This window comes from Rosa rugosa, chromosome 7, assembly GCF_958449725.1.
Source record: "Rosa rugosa chromosome 7, drRosRugo1.1, whole genome shotgun sequence".
NCBI classification, from domain to species: domain Eukaryota; kingdom Viridiplantae; phylum Streptophyta; class Magnoliopsida; order Rosales; family Rosaceae; genus Rosa; species Rosa rugosa.
Window position 1 is genome coordinate 18,891,953 of NC_084826.1, and position 16,533 is coordinate 18,908,485.

Below are 16,533 nucleotides of genomic sequence, written 5' to 3' on the forward strand. Positions count from 1 at the left end.
TATTTTCAATAAGCGATGCAATTCGTTCCTCGTGTATGACATCTTGCGAGCCTTTTTTTGTTGTTGCAAGAAATAACTGCGAGGTTTCATTTTGTTGCATATATTAATATGTGACACATATGTATTTGTTGTAGAAAATTATATGCGAGACTTCTTGTATGTCTCATATAATTTCGTCGAGGAACTAATTGCTTCGCATATTGAAAAAAAGACAACCGTATAATTTCGTCGCTTTTGACAATCAGTAAAACACATTAAGCAACAACTGGTTGTGACAATTCAGAGTCATCGCATTTTCAATTAAGAGAGAAAACTAGCCATTCCTAAAGGTACCAAATGACGAGGAATTTTACTTTTGTCGTTTTTGATTCTCTAATCAAGAAAATTCATTTTCGTAGCATTTCATAGATAGTAAAGATGAGCCGACAAAATAAGATACATTAACCCAAAATATTCTTTACAATCAATACCAATTCAAAATTGCTAGATCAATAATAATTCAAAACAGTCTAGATCTTTGTGTACTAAATCCAACATACTAGTAGGCAAATAATTGGTTGTTGGTTTGCTTGAAAGTGTTGCAATGAACTCCTCATCTTTTTGGCATGCTCCGGATCACTTCCCCAAATCTTGAAATATTGACTACTCGCTCTTGCACTTTGAACTCATCACTGGAGACGCATCTGCCACGTTGAAAGTTCTTTTTTAGAGGTTTTGTAGAGGCCAGTGGCACTGCAGGGAAAAACAATGACTCAGTTCTAAGAATTGAGAAGTGCTTGATAATGAATGGATAACTTGGCTTAAAAAGAAGAATAGTGCAAACTTACCTCCACTATGATACAAAGTTCTCTTGATCGAGAAGTAATTTGAATGATAGCTTCATTGCATCTACCAACCTAGGATTCACCAGACTCCATTACTTGATAGCTTCTGCATCATGCCTCCATAGTATCAGAACAGCAAGTATGCGAGTTTTCTACCCGAAATTGAAAAAAATTATTGATTAAGTAAATAGAAAACAGATCAAATTACATGTTGAATTGGCCAAGAAACAATCACCTCAGTTGTGGTGCCAGCCAAAGTACTGAAAGTGGACTGTGCTGCTTCAAAAAGCTTCATTTTATTCCATAGTCCCTGACCAATTGTATCACTAAAGTCACAAGTTCCAGGATAAACAATTTCATATTCATTCTAACTGAAAAGTAGAAATATTGTTACCTACCCTAAGGAGACCCTCATATTCACAGTTCAAAGAAATTATAAGGGAGGAGGGTATAACCAAACACGTACAGCTCCCCACAGATACATCTTGAAACATAGAAACTCATGCATTGTCATATTCATTAACAACTCATACGAAAGCCCAAAAACGTTCAAAACTCTAACCTCCATTTCCAACACACATATCATTACTCAACAAGATCTCTTTGAGCCCACCCACATGCTTCATGACCCAACCTCACATTACCATCCATGATCACAGGATTCACAGCTACGTACTCTGCAAATAAGGCTGCGGAAATCAAGTAAATGTACCATGGCAAAGATTGATGAATTAGAAAACCCCACCACTCTCAAAGCAGACCCTCATAATCATGAGCAGCTTGCAGCATATTTTGTTCCTTGTAACCAAGAAAGAGGATCAGCTTAATGACTGTATATAAAAACACCCTATAAAATACAATCAATCAATGAACAGTATAATTAAACAATAGAAAGATATAATTAACCAGAAGCAGTAAACTCACCTTTGTTTTTCTTCGCGAAGTGATGCGCGGAAGGCGGTGGCTAGAAAAATAACCCGGTCCTATAGAACAAGAACGTCGCTGAAATCAAATAGAACATGACGTTCCTCACGAACGGCGCCAGGTTCTTAAAAATTAAACCACTAATCATAAAACCTCATTTCACTACCCAAATCAAGAGAGGCCTCTCACTCATCAATCCACGTTCTGCGTGATGTCCTCCGCCGTCAACTCGGTGCCTGTGTCCTTATCGGCGGCGGCTCTGCCCTTGGCCTTGCGGTCCTTGTCGAGCCTGAGCTTGGTGATGAGAACCTTGGAGGGGTTGATTCCGATTTTGACCGTGGAGCCATTGACCTTCTCGCGGGTGATACGCTCGACGTGGATGACCTACTTGCGGCGGTAGACCTAGACCTCGTCGTCCTTGAGCACCAGCATGGACTGGATGTTGTACTTCGACCGGAGGTCGGAGGAGAGCGGCGCGCTCATCAAGACTCGGCGGACGCTCGACGGCGCCATGAAGTAAGCCTTGCGGCTCTTGCGCCTGTAGCTCGAGACGCGTGGGATCCTCTTCATCTTCTCTCTCTTAGGGTTTGCTCTGCTCTGGTGCCTCTCTCTCCTCTGTGACTGCAAATGAGAGTGTGAGGTTTCGGGCGGCTTTGATGAGGATGCAAGGGGAATTGGCAGAAGTGATTAGGTTTTTATTTTCAGTTTTTACTTTTATTTTGGGATAGAAACCCGCTCATTTTTATGCATTGCACTTTTATTTTCTTTTTTCTTTTGAATATTTTTCCTCCAAAATCCGGTATTTATATATTAAAGCTTTAAAAATTAGGATTTTAAATTAAGATTAGGTTAGATGAAGTTCAATTTCCCTCCAATATACAAAAAGAATAATTTAAAATTTTAGGCTTGTTTAAGCACACCGCTAGTAGAAGGCGTCACCTAATGAGAGTGTGAAAATTAAAGTTGTCACATAAACATTAACCGACAACTAGTAGAAGGCGTCACCTAATTAGTTTTCAGCGAGGAAATTCAAATTGTCACATAAACATTAAGCGACAACCCATTAAAGTTGTCGCCAAATTGATTTTAAGCGAGGAAGGTAAGGTTGTCACATAATCATTTACCCACAACTCACAGAAGTGGTCACTAAATCAGTCTTCAGTGACAAAAATCTAGTTGTCACAGAAAGATTAAACGACAATCTGCAAAAATCGTCGCATAATTAATCTTTTGTGAGGAAGTTAAAGTTGTCACACAAACATTAACCGACAGTTGGTAGAAATTGTCGCCTAATTGACATTTTACGAGGAATTGGGCCTCGCTTAAAATCAAATGGGCAACAACTGTCAATTTGTCGCAAATACATACTTTATGCGACAAATTGGTTGTCGCCGATGGAATCATGTGCGACAACTGAAATTTTCTTGTATTTGCCAAGTTTTTGCGACGATTTTTGGGTTGTCACAATGAAATTCCTCGCTTTTGCTATTTTCTCTTGTAGTGATGCCTTAGCTTGCCTCCCAAGAGGCGCTAAATTTTATGTCTTCAGCCGGACATTGCTTTAGAACATGAGAACTAAGTTGAAGAGGAAGGGTAAGTAAGGTTCAGACCCCCCTTTTGTGCATCCAAATTAGGCTCCAAATAGTGCTTTAACCGCTGCCCATTAACCTTGAAGAGATTCCCAGTTTTCATGTTTTAAATTTCCACCGCTCCATGAGGAAAAACTTGAGTACCATCGTGATCGAAGCTTGCCAGGAAAGAGCCTTAGTTGTGAGTTGTACAGCATCACCTTTTGATTCGGTATAAACTCCTTTCGTAAAATTCTCTTATCATGATAAAGCTTTGTTCTTTCCTTGTAAATCTTCGCATTCTTATAGGAATCATTCCTCAATGCATCCAATTCATTAAGTTGAAGCTTCCTCGTGTCACCGGCTTTGTTGATGTCGAAATTGAGCTTCTTGATTGCCCAATAAGCCTTATGTTCAAGCTCAACTGGAAGGTGACAAACTTTTCCAAAAACAATGTGATATGGAGACATGCCTATTGGAGTTTTGTAGGCATTCCTATAAGCCCAATCTTTCATCTTCCATTTGTCTCAACAAAAGTAGGTGACATTTCAAATCACTTTTAGTCTCAATGACAAATTCACGAAATCACACTCCTTTCCTCTCGACGGGAAGCATTTGTCATCACTGTGACATTATAAATTATTTCACTACTCACTACAAATCTCCAACCACAACAGCACGCAAAATATAAACTAAATAAAACCAATAATCCCTGCATAGAAAATTAGTTCAGGGAGATCGCCTAAAATCACACAATCCAAAATCATAGTAATCCCTGTATAGAGTTTAGTTCAGGAGATTACATTAAAATCAATCAATTCAGAGTATAGTAATCCCTGCATATAATTTAGTTCAGGTAATTACGAATAAATCAAGCAATTCAATACTAGAAATAAACTAAAAATCAATACACATTCATCTACTCAAGATAACACCAATCACCACAACATCAATCACTCAACAATAACCCACATCATTTACACCAAAATCATCCCACAGATCACCACACAGGTCAAATCAACAAATATGGAGGTATTTCCTCAAAACGCAATATCAAATCTCAAGAAAACAATAAAACTAATCGCCTCAAAATATTGTTTCCTCATCTCCAACCACATCAAAACAATAACGAAATCATTTTCAAAGTATCACTTTCACATCTCAAAACCGTCACCTCAAGTGTACATACTACTTTCAAAAACTCAAGCCAACAATACCATCTTTTCCTTCCAAAATCATTTATTTTCCTCAAAATCATTTCACCAAACAATAGTGAACCAAAAACACAATTTGCTCAACTCAAAAATCATTTTATAACAAAACTTCTATTTAACTTACCCATGAACCGTTGACGATTAAGTTTTTATATTTCAAAATAAATATTTATTTGGTATAGATATGATTTTACAGTTAACAATTATTTCTAATAAAACTATACATAACAATTCATCATCCAAAACGACGTGGGATTTTCTCACCTCAATATTTCGTTGCGTCTTCACACACAAACCGAGACAAGCATAAACCACAACAATCCTCTCAAATCAACAACGTCAAGCACTTAATCACATCAAGGTCACACTCAATACAACACAAAGCACACAATAGTTTTAAAGTTTGAAACACGTGAACTTTAAATCGAAAGATACGTCAATCGAGATGAAAGCTCATCCGAGACCACCAAAGTCTTTGGAACATTTCTAGGATCAAATCGCCCAAAAAAAAGGACGATCCAACAGTCGGATCCTCACGGATTGAAAATCATACAAACTAAAACTGAAAATAACCTGACTAAACCAAAAGTTAGCAAACACAAAAGTAAACATACCCGCAAGTTCGTATCGACGAATGGAGGTTAGCAGGGCAAAACAACTGCCCAATAGTCACTACAACAGAAAGTCTCTTTAGCGACCAAGTTTTTAGCGAGGAATTTATTTTTCTCGGTAAATGTCACATTTTGCGAGGAATAATTAAGTTCCTCACTAAATGCCATTAGGTTTTTTACGAGGAACATGTTTTCCTCCCTATATATCACTTTCTACGACTAATATTTCTGTTCATCACTAAAGGTGACCATAATTTGGTCTCCCAAATCGTCATGTTATTAGCGAGGAAATATGATACTTGAGTGATGAATTTTTTCATCGCAAAAATGGCATTCAACGAGGAAATAATGATTTCGTCGTTATTTGATTGGCGGCAAATTGTGTATGACCCGCCAAATTCAAAGGCGACAAAACTATTGTTTTCTCGCTAAAAGTCTATGTCCTACGAGGAACCATTTCCTCGTTAAAAGAAACAATTAGCGAGGAAATAACACTTTCCTCGTTATTAGTTTGGCGGATAATTGACTAAAACCCGCAAAATTCAATGACGACAACACTATAGTTTCCTCGCTAAAACAGTATGTTCTACGAGGAACCATTTCCTCGTCAAAAGAAGCAATTGGCGAGGAAATAACACTTTTCTCGTTATAAGTTTGGTGAAAAATTGTGTAACACTTGGCAAATTCAACCGTGACAAAATATGGTTTCCTCGCTAAATATCTGTGTTCTACGAGGAATTATTTTGTCATCAAAAGAAGCTGTTAGCGAGGAAATAACACCTTCCTCGTTATAAGTTTGGCTGAAAATTGTGTAAGATCCGCCAAATTCAACGGCGACACAACTATTGTTTCATCACTAAAAGTTTGTATTCTACGAGGAACCATTTCCTCATAAAAAAGAAGAAGCAGTTAGCAAGGAAATAACTATTTTCTCATTAATAGCGATGAATGTGAGCATTTCTCACTAAAAGTCTCATTTTAACGATGAATGGTTTCCTCGCCCTTGATACATTTAGCGAGGATCTAATTATTTCATTGTTGTAGGTTTTGATGGGAAAAAATGTGATTAAGGAGAAAAAATTGGCAATACTAAAAAAAAAGATCGGGATAATTGTTTTAAGGCTGAAAGAACTTTAAAAAAAAAATTAGGTAACTTAATTAAACACTGTATTCTATTATATTGAGATTTTCTTTTTTTTAGAATAATTATATTGAGATTTTTGAATAAAGAAACTTGTAAAAAAAAAACACACACACACATAAAATAAAGCCAATGGAGACAAAAATAAATAGTGGATAGAATGGAAACGGGTAAAAAAAAGTTAATAAAAAAAATTGCATTATTTTATACTAAGATTTTTGGATAAAATTGCTGAAATCTTTATGCTGTATTATAAAACTTTCTTTCTTATATATGAGTACTTGACTAAGCAGTGTTACCTGAAACGTGGAACGTTGCAGGAGGAGTACGCAGTACGCCAATCTTTATGGTTCGCTGTACATTAGGATATTTTAGTTAATCTTAATCTTAATAAAAAATTGTTTTTACGTAATTATCCCTTATACATATACTATGAAAACCTCATTAATAAGAATGGGTATAGAGGTAAAATTATAAATAATAGAAAATATTCATTATCTCTTTTTTGTTTGCATCTAAAACTAGTTATTATCTTTTGATTTTAGAGGTAATAAGGATAAAAATCTCTTCTGGAAAAGGAAGAGGACAAATCATTCTCTAAAAAAAAAAGGGAAAAACCTAAATAAAACGAAGAGGATAATCATGCCGAGCCAGAGAGTCACAAAAGATGGAGGAAACATCAGATCCAAGAACACTAGACAGGTAAACATCAAGTTAGATGGAGGACCGATAAGGGATCGCTCAACCTAGCGATTCGGGTTGGATTATAGGAGATCATCGTTTCTGGTAACTCTGTGACTAAGTACGTACATGACTGACATATGTGTTTAATAGAGAGTTTACCATTTATACACAAGACACATTGTTTATTTTGTGATCCTCCTTGTTGCATCATTGCTAGCCTCTATATTTATAACATATGTAATGCATGTTTTGAATTTTTCATATTCCTATTATATGAAGGGGCTTTCACATTGATGATCAATTTAGAATTTCTATTCCCATTAGATTGAGGAGTTTTCACATTCCTAATAGATTGAACTATTCAAATTATCGAAATAAAATTTTCATAGAAAATCTCGCACCAGACACTAAATTGTTGATAATACTATACCTTCTTCAAATTGAAAATCATTTAGTTAGCCATTATCATAACTTAAGCCATCAACCCCTAAACCCTAAACCCTAAACCCTAAACCCTAAACCCTAAACCCTAAACCCTAAACCCTAAACCTTAAACCACACTCCCTGAATTAAAGCGGGCTTTCGAAAACCTGAATAAAATTAAAAGCGAAAAGCGGCAATCAATTTGCAAAAGATAAAATGAGAAACTGCCAAAAAACCCCAAATTCTCTCTCTCTCTCTCCTCGCTGCCGCTCTCACTGTCGCCACCGTCTTTGGAAGCTTTCGGAATTGGATCCCCTAATCGAAAAGATGATCTGCCTACCTCCCTTTGTGAATAGAGGCTGTCGGAAGGTCGACCCGCCATTAATTTTGGTGAGATCCAAGCACGGTAATTGTACGAGAAGCTCTAACTAGGTGGAGGTCATGGCCCCTGATGGGTATCCTTCCCACTTCTTCAAAAGTGCTTGGACCCTTTAGAATTTGGGTCGTGCAATCAAATTAGGGCTTGAATTCTATACTATGCTTGCTGTGAATTTCATACTTTAGGGTCTCGGGACAAGGTAAATTCTAATAATTCACATTCCTCGTTAATTTCTTCTGGATAAATTAGGGTTTAATTTTGACGAGACTCCGTAGAAATTAACCTACAACGGATTACTCCGAATTTCTCCGGATTGCCTCTTGGTTTCTTTTGTCTTTACTCTCTGCTTTCTTGTACTTTGTACAATTTAGTCTCTTTCATAGCTGTATTTGTTTCAGTGAGTAAAATTTCAACAATCTGCTATGAGCACTTTAGAGTGTGATGTTTCTGTCAAGCATTTGGGTCATATGTAAAGTTCACACGGAGTAGTATCTGTAGCTGAAATTTAATTCATCATCTTCACATCTTGATTGCAGGTTCTGATCAGTAAGTGGGCACCTGTTGCCATGCTCTGCAGGTGCTAAAGCTCTCTACAAAACCTCTAAAAGAGAACTTCCATTTCTAGCGTCTGAGTTCCAAGTGCAAGAGTAAAAGAGATTCCAAGATATGGGAAAGTGATCAGGGAGGATGCCAAAAAAAATGGAGTTAACCAATAACAGAATGATTTAGTACAGGAGGATCCCTAAACTCTTTTGAATTAGTATATAGTATTGATCTAAGTACTTTGAATTAGTTCTTATAGCAAGGGAATACTTTGAGTTATTACTTTAATTTTAATATATATATTTCTTTTCTCTACTCATCTTTATTATATATCTACATTATTATTCCTCGCCAAAACCAAACAACTGCAACAAAAATGAATTTTCTCTTTTATGGACAAGAGAACTTACAGTGACAAAAGTGAAGTTCCTGGTCATTGAGTATGTTTATGGAGGAATGGTGTTCTCGCTAAAAGAATGCATAGTACAAGAAAAATAAAATTTCCTCGTTGAAGATAACTTATAGTGAGGAAAAACTTCCTCACCCAAAGTTATCTACAACGACGAAATTATTTTCGTCTCAAAAGATGTATTTTAATTTTTAAACTATTACTTATCATTAGCGAGGAAATAATAGTTTAGCGATGAAATGTATTTTATCGAGAAATATATTTAACGACTACTTTCTAGTCCTTAAAATTTTTCAGTGAGGAAAAAATATGAGTTCACGCGAGGAAAAAAATTGTAGTTAAAGAATAATGGCGAGAAAAAAATATTTTCATCGCGAAAAGGGTTTGGCGAGGAAATAGTATTTTCCTCGCAGAAACTTTTCTTGACCACCCTACTACGAGGAACTGACGACCAAAATATTTTCCTCGCGAAAACACTACAGCGAGGAAATTTCAATTTTCAGCGACAAATTTGTTCCTCGCAAATTAGCTTTTTTGTTGTAGTGAGTGACTAGTGAGCCCCATGTGCAGCAGGGCCGACTTCAAAACCAGGAAGATCAGCTCTACCCAACTTGTAGATCACAACACGAGGAGCAATTTTTGTAACTGGCACTAAGGCCGATTCAGCTTAGATAGAGCTAGGTCAAGCTCGAAAATTCTCGACCTTTGGACTTCAAACCCCGATTCCCAGCTCCACACATCAAATCGATCTTCAAGGCTTACATGGATCAAACTAGAAGGAACAGAGCTTCAAAACCCATATGATTTCAACTGCGGCTGTGGCTGGAAGAGAGAGGACGAAATGGGTCAGTCGCCGCTGCTTTTCCATCGCGTACGATGCGTATTGAAGTAAGCCAATGGCTGAGGGAAGATGGTGAGGTCAAGACGCGCCAATCTGGGCCATTTTCACCGCCGGAAGACGTTGGACAGCAAAGAAAAAGTTGGGTCGGGTCAGCCAATATCTAGGTCGGGTCAGCCGGTATCCAGAGAGAAAAATCTTCCAAAAAAATCTAGAAGATTTCCAAAAAAAGGAAATCTGATTATATTTTCTAAAAATTTCTATTTATACTAAAATTTCCAAAAATGGAAATAACTTCCGTTGATCATAACTTCTTCATACAATCTCCGATTTTCGCGTACCGCTTATTCACGAACTCGTATTAATGTGCTCTACGACTTTCATGGGAAAGTTTTCAAAGAAACCTAATGAATAAAAATTTAACTCTTGACCCCTCAAAAATAAAACGTTTCAAGTAATTATTCGTCAAAAACGCTTTCACTTCACCCATGAAACAACTAATCGCATGACAACCAACAAAATCAATTTCAGTTGTCACACGAAAATTAAAAACTAATTTCTGTGGTATTACAATATGTCTCCTTATGCACATATGACATCAATTTTCAGTCATTTTTAATAAAACAAGTCATTTAACAATCTTTCACTAGGTTACTTAAAATACATATACTATTAATCTAGTATTAGTAATAATGTTAATACTATTATGAAAATAGTTATATTTACATTTCCTAATATACATGTATGTGTATTGAAAACAAGAATATATGTAGCTAATATTTAGATAATCGATAGTTTCGGTATTTACCAAAACCAAACCAACTTTTTTGGTAATATTCGATTTCGGTTTTATCAGTTTCGATTACTAAAAAGTCGGTTTACCAAACTTAAAATATCGGTTGGTATTCAGTCGGTTAGATAATTACCAAACCAAAATAGCAGCCTTAGTTTTTCCCCAACTTCTCACTTAAGTGAAACACACCCTTTTGTTTTGAGCTACTCTGGATCTTACTCAAACACTCCTATTAATTTTGCACCTTACGTACATCCAACTTTGCCATTTGTTGTTCCAGCCGGCCTACTTAAATTCGTAAGCCCTACCTCAATTTGTTCCAACATTTCCAGCTTATGCTAATCATAATACTCAATTTCTACATCAACCCTATATGTATAATGTCATGTCAAGCCCCAATATCATGCAACCACCTCCACCACATTATTTCAATACAAACACTCCACCACAATAGCAATTCCAAACTTATCCAAATTTACTAGCCATGAAACAGATGAGACTTAAGTTTACTATTTTCAGTGGTGATGATCCAGTTTAGTGGCTTAATAAGGCTGAACAATTTTTGAGTTTCATTAAATCCCTGAAGAGAAGAAGTTAGCAAAAGTTACCATGTATTTGGCTGATAAAGCATCAGACATTTGGTATATGTTCAAACATGAATTTCCTCACACATGGTTAGGGTTGGCTGATTTTTTATGAGAGAGTTTAGTGGTCATAATGTAGTTTCTTATCAAGTTGCATTGGCCAGAATGACTCAAACTAGTAATGTGGAACAATATAAGGAGCAATTCAACAGGCTTTCGAGAAAGGCACCAACCTTTTCTCAATAGGTATTACTATCTTGTTTTTTGGGGGGGGGGATTGAAGAGTGAGATCATGGCTAATGTTCATACTCAAAAATCTAAGACACTTTATGAAGCTTATGAGTTAGCAAGGATTTATGAAGAAAGGGACATTGGACACATGAATCAAACAAGAACAATGTTTGCTGGAAGAACCTCTTATGCAGGTAGTTCTAAAACACACCATAGGATTTCACCACCAACTGTAGTGGGTCAACCAGTTAGAATTCAAAGTTTTCAAACCTGAACTACCTCCACATTTAATCAACCAACAACCAACAACAACAATGTGGAGAACATGAGATTGACACAGGCATAATATCACGAAAGAAGGGCCAGAAATCAGTGTTTTTTATGTGAAGATATATTCAAAATTGGCCATAATTGCATAAAGGGACGAGTTATGATTATTGAAGTGGTACAAGAAGAAATGGAGCTTCCAAGACCAGTAATCAATGAGATGATAAAAGAAGTTCCAACAGAAGAAGAAAATGAGGAAATTAAGATCTAGTTGCAAGTTATGTGTTAGCATTGAAGTCACCCTCAAGTGCAAGAGGTACAAGTTTATAGAATAGGAGATTTAAGTTATTCGCAGCTAAACTTGAGGTCAGATTCATTTTGAAGGAGGATGAAATGTTATGAAAGTAATACTTAGTTTTTCAGTTCTTATTTTAACTATCATTGCTAGGGAAGTCTCCATTACTTGCTTGACACATGTCTAGTTGAGAGTCCGAGCCAGCTATACAACTACTCTTGCCTTGTAGAAGAATTCAAGCTATATATGAAATATCTTTCTAAGATTTTTCTTTGCAAATTTGTAGTTATTTCCATAGTTAGGGTTAGTACCCTAACACAAAATTTTAGGTGTCGAGTAGCACCCTTTTTTAAAAATTATTCTTACTACGTTCATAAATATGTTATATAATAGGATTTAAATATTTGTTACTATCTGTACTTTTCTCCGTAAAACAGTTCAGTCCCTCACCTTTTAAATTAGGGTTTTTGTCTATTTACCCCATTTTTTGAGATTTTTTTCCCACTTACCCCATTAAGTTTTTTTAATTCCCTCTTACCCAAAACACTCTAAGGAGGTCTTCCCTAATACCCCATTAAGATTTTTTTTTTTTTTTTAATACCATTTTACCCTCACCTTTGTTACTTAGAGAGAGAGAGAGAGAGAGAGAGAGAAACCATAGGGGACTTCGCCGGATTTCGGTCACCGGTTGCCGGAATCCGGCCACCAGTCGCCGGAATCCGGTCACCGGCCGCCGCCCACCAGACTTTTCTGAAAACCTCACCGGAAAGGTTTATTGCCCCCAATAGACATCTATTGCTCCCCAATAGACATCTATTGCCCCCCAATAGACGTCTATCAGCCATGTATTACCCCCCAATAGAACTTTCGGTCGTCGGAATGGGAACTAATCTTCCTAAAATTAGACAAATAGAACTTTGATTAAAGAAAAAAAACGAAGAGATTATATCAATTCAAAACGTCTATTGCCCCCCCCCCCCCCAATAAACCTGTATTGCCCCCCAATAGACATCTCGGTCGCCAAAATGAGAACTAATCTCTCTGAAATTAGACAAATAAAACTATGATTAAGAAAAACAAAAAAAAGATTACACAAATTAAAAACATTTATTGCTCCCCAATAGCCGTCTATTGTTCCCCAATAGATGTCTATTGGGAGACAATAAAACATTTTTTTTCTTCTTTTTTCTTTCCTTCTGGACCTTCTACTTTGCAACAGAAGTAGCACCATTTACCCAAAAAAAAAAAAACAAACTAAAGTAGCACCACTATTTTGTTTTGCAACCGAAGTACCACACTACCACCATTTACCAAAAAAAAAAAAAAAAAAAGTAGCACCGTCGCCTCAAAGATCCTGTACACCACAAAATTTCAAACCCTGAGGCCCAGAAATGGGCGACACCTCCTCCACCTCAAAGAGACGATAGAGAGACTGAACGGAGCTCCCTGACATCGCCACGGAGTCGATACTCTCGCGGCTGGGCGCCATTGACATCTTGGAGAGCGCTCAGAAGGTTTGCAGGAATTGGCGCAAAATCTATAAGAACAACTCGGATTTGGCGCACCGTCGACATGAGAAATGATGGTGATTTTCCATACGACCTGGAGATTATGTGCTGCCAGTTTGCCACGCCGTTGATCACAGCGGCGGTGAGCTCGTTGATATTAACATCGAGCACTTCGACACTGAAGAGACTGAGACTTCGGCACCGATGAGCTGCTTTGATCATTTGTACACCACAACTGGCCGAAAATGAAGAGACTGGGCAAGAGCGGACCCAACCCGGAGATCCCCGCTTCGAAATCCCCTGAAATGGGACCTGAATCTCGCCGGAGATGACTGATTTATGGTGGCTGCAGTGGAATCGAGGCGAAAGAGATCGCCGACCGGGCTCTCCAATCCCAACCTTCTAATCGCAGAAGCCGTCGTCGGCGAGCACGGAGATCAGCGTCGTCGTCTGTCCGACTCCGACGAGGAGGGACCGACGGAGCGACGGGGAGAGGGAGGGAGGGAGGGGGAGGGGAGAGAGAGAAACCGGATCGGACGGAGGAGAGAGATGAGAGAGTAGTTTTTTAATCATGTAAAGGGCAAAGTTGTCATTTCATTTTAAATTGGGTTAGTGAGAACAAAAATCTGTTGCTGGGGTAAGTGGAATAGTTTTGGCCAATTTTGGTGCTTTGGGTCAAGGACCCTTTAAATTAAATAGTTTAGTCCTTATTATTTCTATTTCTCATACAACATGTCTAAAATGACTATTATACCCCTCATTTTTTTTCTCTTTTTTTATTCTTATTATTATTATTATTATGTTCTCTCTCTCTCTCTCTCTCTCTCTCTCTCTCTCTCTCTCTCTCTCTCTCTCTCTCTCTCTCTCTCTCTCTCTCTCTCCCCCCCCTCCTAAAAATAAAATCCCTCCATAAAACTCTCACAGCTCTCTCTCTCACCGGAGCCAAACTTAGAAGCGCTTCCCCTGTAAGCACTTCTCCACGACTCAAATCCAAAGCTAGTTTTTTTTTTTTTTTTTTGAATTCGATTAAAACAAGGTGGAAATCTACAATCAGTTATGCTCTGCAGTCCGGAAATATCTGAAATTCAAATTCGGAATTCCTAGGGTTTGATCTGAAATCCGAATTCAATGATGATGACGTTGTCGAATCACTTGCAGAATGGGATCGAGGTGCCGAAGCTAGCCTGGTCTCGCCTACCGAACTTGGATGAAGCCGAGAACGACGTCGTTGGGTTAAGGAAGAAGGACGACGACGGCGCCGGTTTAATTTGGGGTTTGTTAGAGCTGTTTTGTTTTCGCCTCCCAAACTAAGATGAATCACTTACAATTCTGAGTTCAATTGCTGGTTTAAATGTTGGAGCTTTGGATTGGTTGAAAATGGGATCGGAGCTGGAATTAGGATTGGGGAACTGGAGCGGGGAGTTGTGGGACATGATGATGTCGAACGGAACTCAGTCATCGTCGCTGCCTGTTGTAATTATGGTGAGATTGAGAGACGAAAACAGAGGGAGATGGAAGGCAAAGAATCCAATGGTGGCGGTAGTGAGAAGAACCTGTAGCAGTGATGGATTAGATGGGTGGGGTGGAGTCATGGGTGAAAGTGGAGCGTGCGAGGCACATGCATGCCGGCTCCAAGTTCTTCTCAAGGGTCTAGGTTTGGTCTTTCCGGGGTCAGTGCGGACGAGGAGATTGGGCAGCTGGGGGATCGGGTCGAGGACGATGGTCTGCACTAATGGCGGAGTATGCCTACACCAACTGTGAGAGAGAGAGAGAGAGAGAGAGAGAGAGAGAGAGAGAGGCAGAAAAAATAAATAAATAAAAAGAGAGAAAAATTAAAAATAGAAAGGGAAAAAAAAAGGAGGAAGTGTATAATAGTCATTTTAGACCTGTTGTGTGAGAATTATAAAGAATAAGGACTATCCAGCTTAATTTAAAAGATGCGAGACTAAACTGTTTTTTAGAAAAAAATTTGAGGAGTAACAAGTATTTAATCCTATACAATATCTCAGCCTAACAAAAGTATAAGTTAGATTCTTTGAGTTCAACCAGCATTTGAGCTCCTCCTTGGGCTTGGCAAACTTGATTTTTAGGACGTTGGGGTCAATTCTTGGTGCCAAGGCTCACACATGTTGGTAATCTACTAGTATCCACACGAACAGTCTATCTATTTGAAGATTGGAATGAAGGAGAAATTGATTTTTGATAGAAAGATCCCATATCTTCTTGAAGATTTCAAGTTGAGAGTACTTTGGGCTTAAATACAAATCTAATTCTTAAGCTAGAAGAATTTTATCTTGCACATTATGAATTTTATTATCAAATTCGTTCCCTATAAGCCTGCCAACCGTTGTTAAACTGTTTCTAACCTTGTAAGTTTCCAACTAAACTCAGCAATGAATTTGATTAAACCTAGCTATTAATCTTGTACGTTATACGTTCTAATTTAACCTCACATGGCATCCACAAGCCAAGAGTTACACCTCTCAGCATATCATGGTTACTCGGATCCAATATAGTTCATCTTTAAATTGATCCAACATACTTTTAAAGGTTTAAGTACTTGTACCTATACTGCAATTCTATTCTTGTGCCATACAAGACTGTGATCATACTCTAGAGTATGGAACAATATCAAACTCTAAAGCTTTCACTATCGCCTTGACGTATCTCTTACAAGGAGCACCCTCCGAGATGTTATTGAAGTTCATTCAACTTCGGGCCAAAAACTTTACTGAAAGGTTATGAGCTTATTGTGCATTCACGAGTCAAAAAAACACCCCATGATGATTCCTTGGAGCATTGATTTATGAGTAAACTAAAAAACTCTATGAGCTCAATTAAGACGACCTATGGTCCCTTAGGTTAGACAACAAATTGTAACTACAAAATTAAAAATATGTTTGATTGACATGTAGGTAATCCGAAACGAGTATACATCTTCATCTCATAAGACTTTTTTTCATTTTATTTTTGCTTTAAGAAGTTCTTATTGTTTCTTCCATAATTTCATTTGATAAAATATTTTTAATGGTAATTAACGGCCTCCTTGTTTTACATAGAGATTAGAGACGCATCAAAACCATCATAACATTCTGATAATAAGGTTTAGAACGAGCGGTAAGATTTTGAGTTGGACGATCGTATAAAATTATTACAACTAAACACATTACAAAATTTTCTTTGGTTAAGATTAAATAAAAAAAATTAAAAAAAGAAGCAGACTTTCCGGTTTCAACAGTCGGTGATGATTGTGTTGAAGTTTCAAAGTCACTTGTGATGTGATCTACGTAAGTCCGA

The 16,533-nt window shown here is 37.5% G+C and overlaps 2 protein-coding genes across 2 annotated transcripts; both read right to left on the bottom strand.

Moving 5' to 3' along the window:
* Nucleotides 1-1,747: 1,747 nt before the first annotated feature.
* Nucleotides 1,748-2,356, bottom strand: LOC133719960 (large ribosomal subunit protein uL24z-like). Its single transcript, XM_062146155.1, is given in 1 exon segment — nt 1,748-2,356. A coding segment is annotated over 1 exon segment (378 nt). The 5' UTR covers nt 2,319-2,356; the 3' UTR covers nt 1,748-1,940.
* A 1,055-nt stretch (nt 2,357-3,411) lies between these two features.
* On the bottom strand, nt 3,412-3,831 carry LOC133722969 (uncharacterized). The gene has a single exon (XM_062149809.1). It carries the CDS (start codon nt 3,829-3,831, stop codon nt 3,412-3,414), a length of 420 nt encoding a protein of 139 aa, XP_062005793.1.
* Between the last annotated feature and the right edge of the window lie 12,702 nt (nt 3,832-16,533).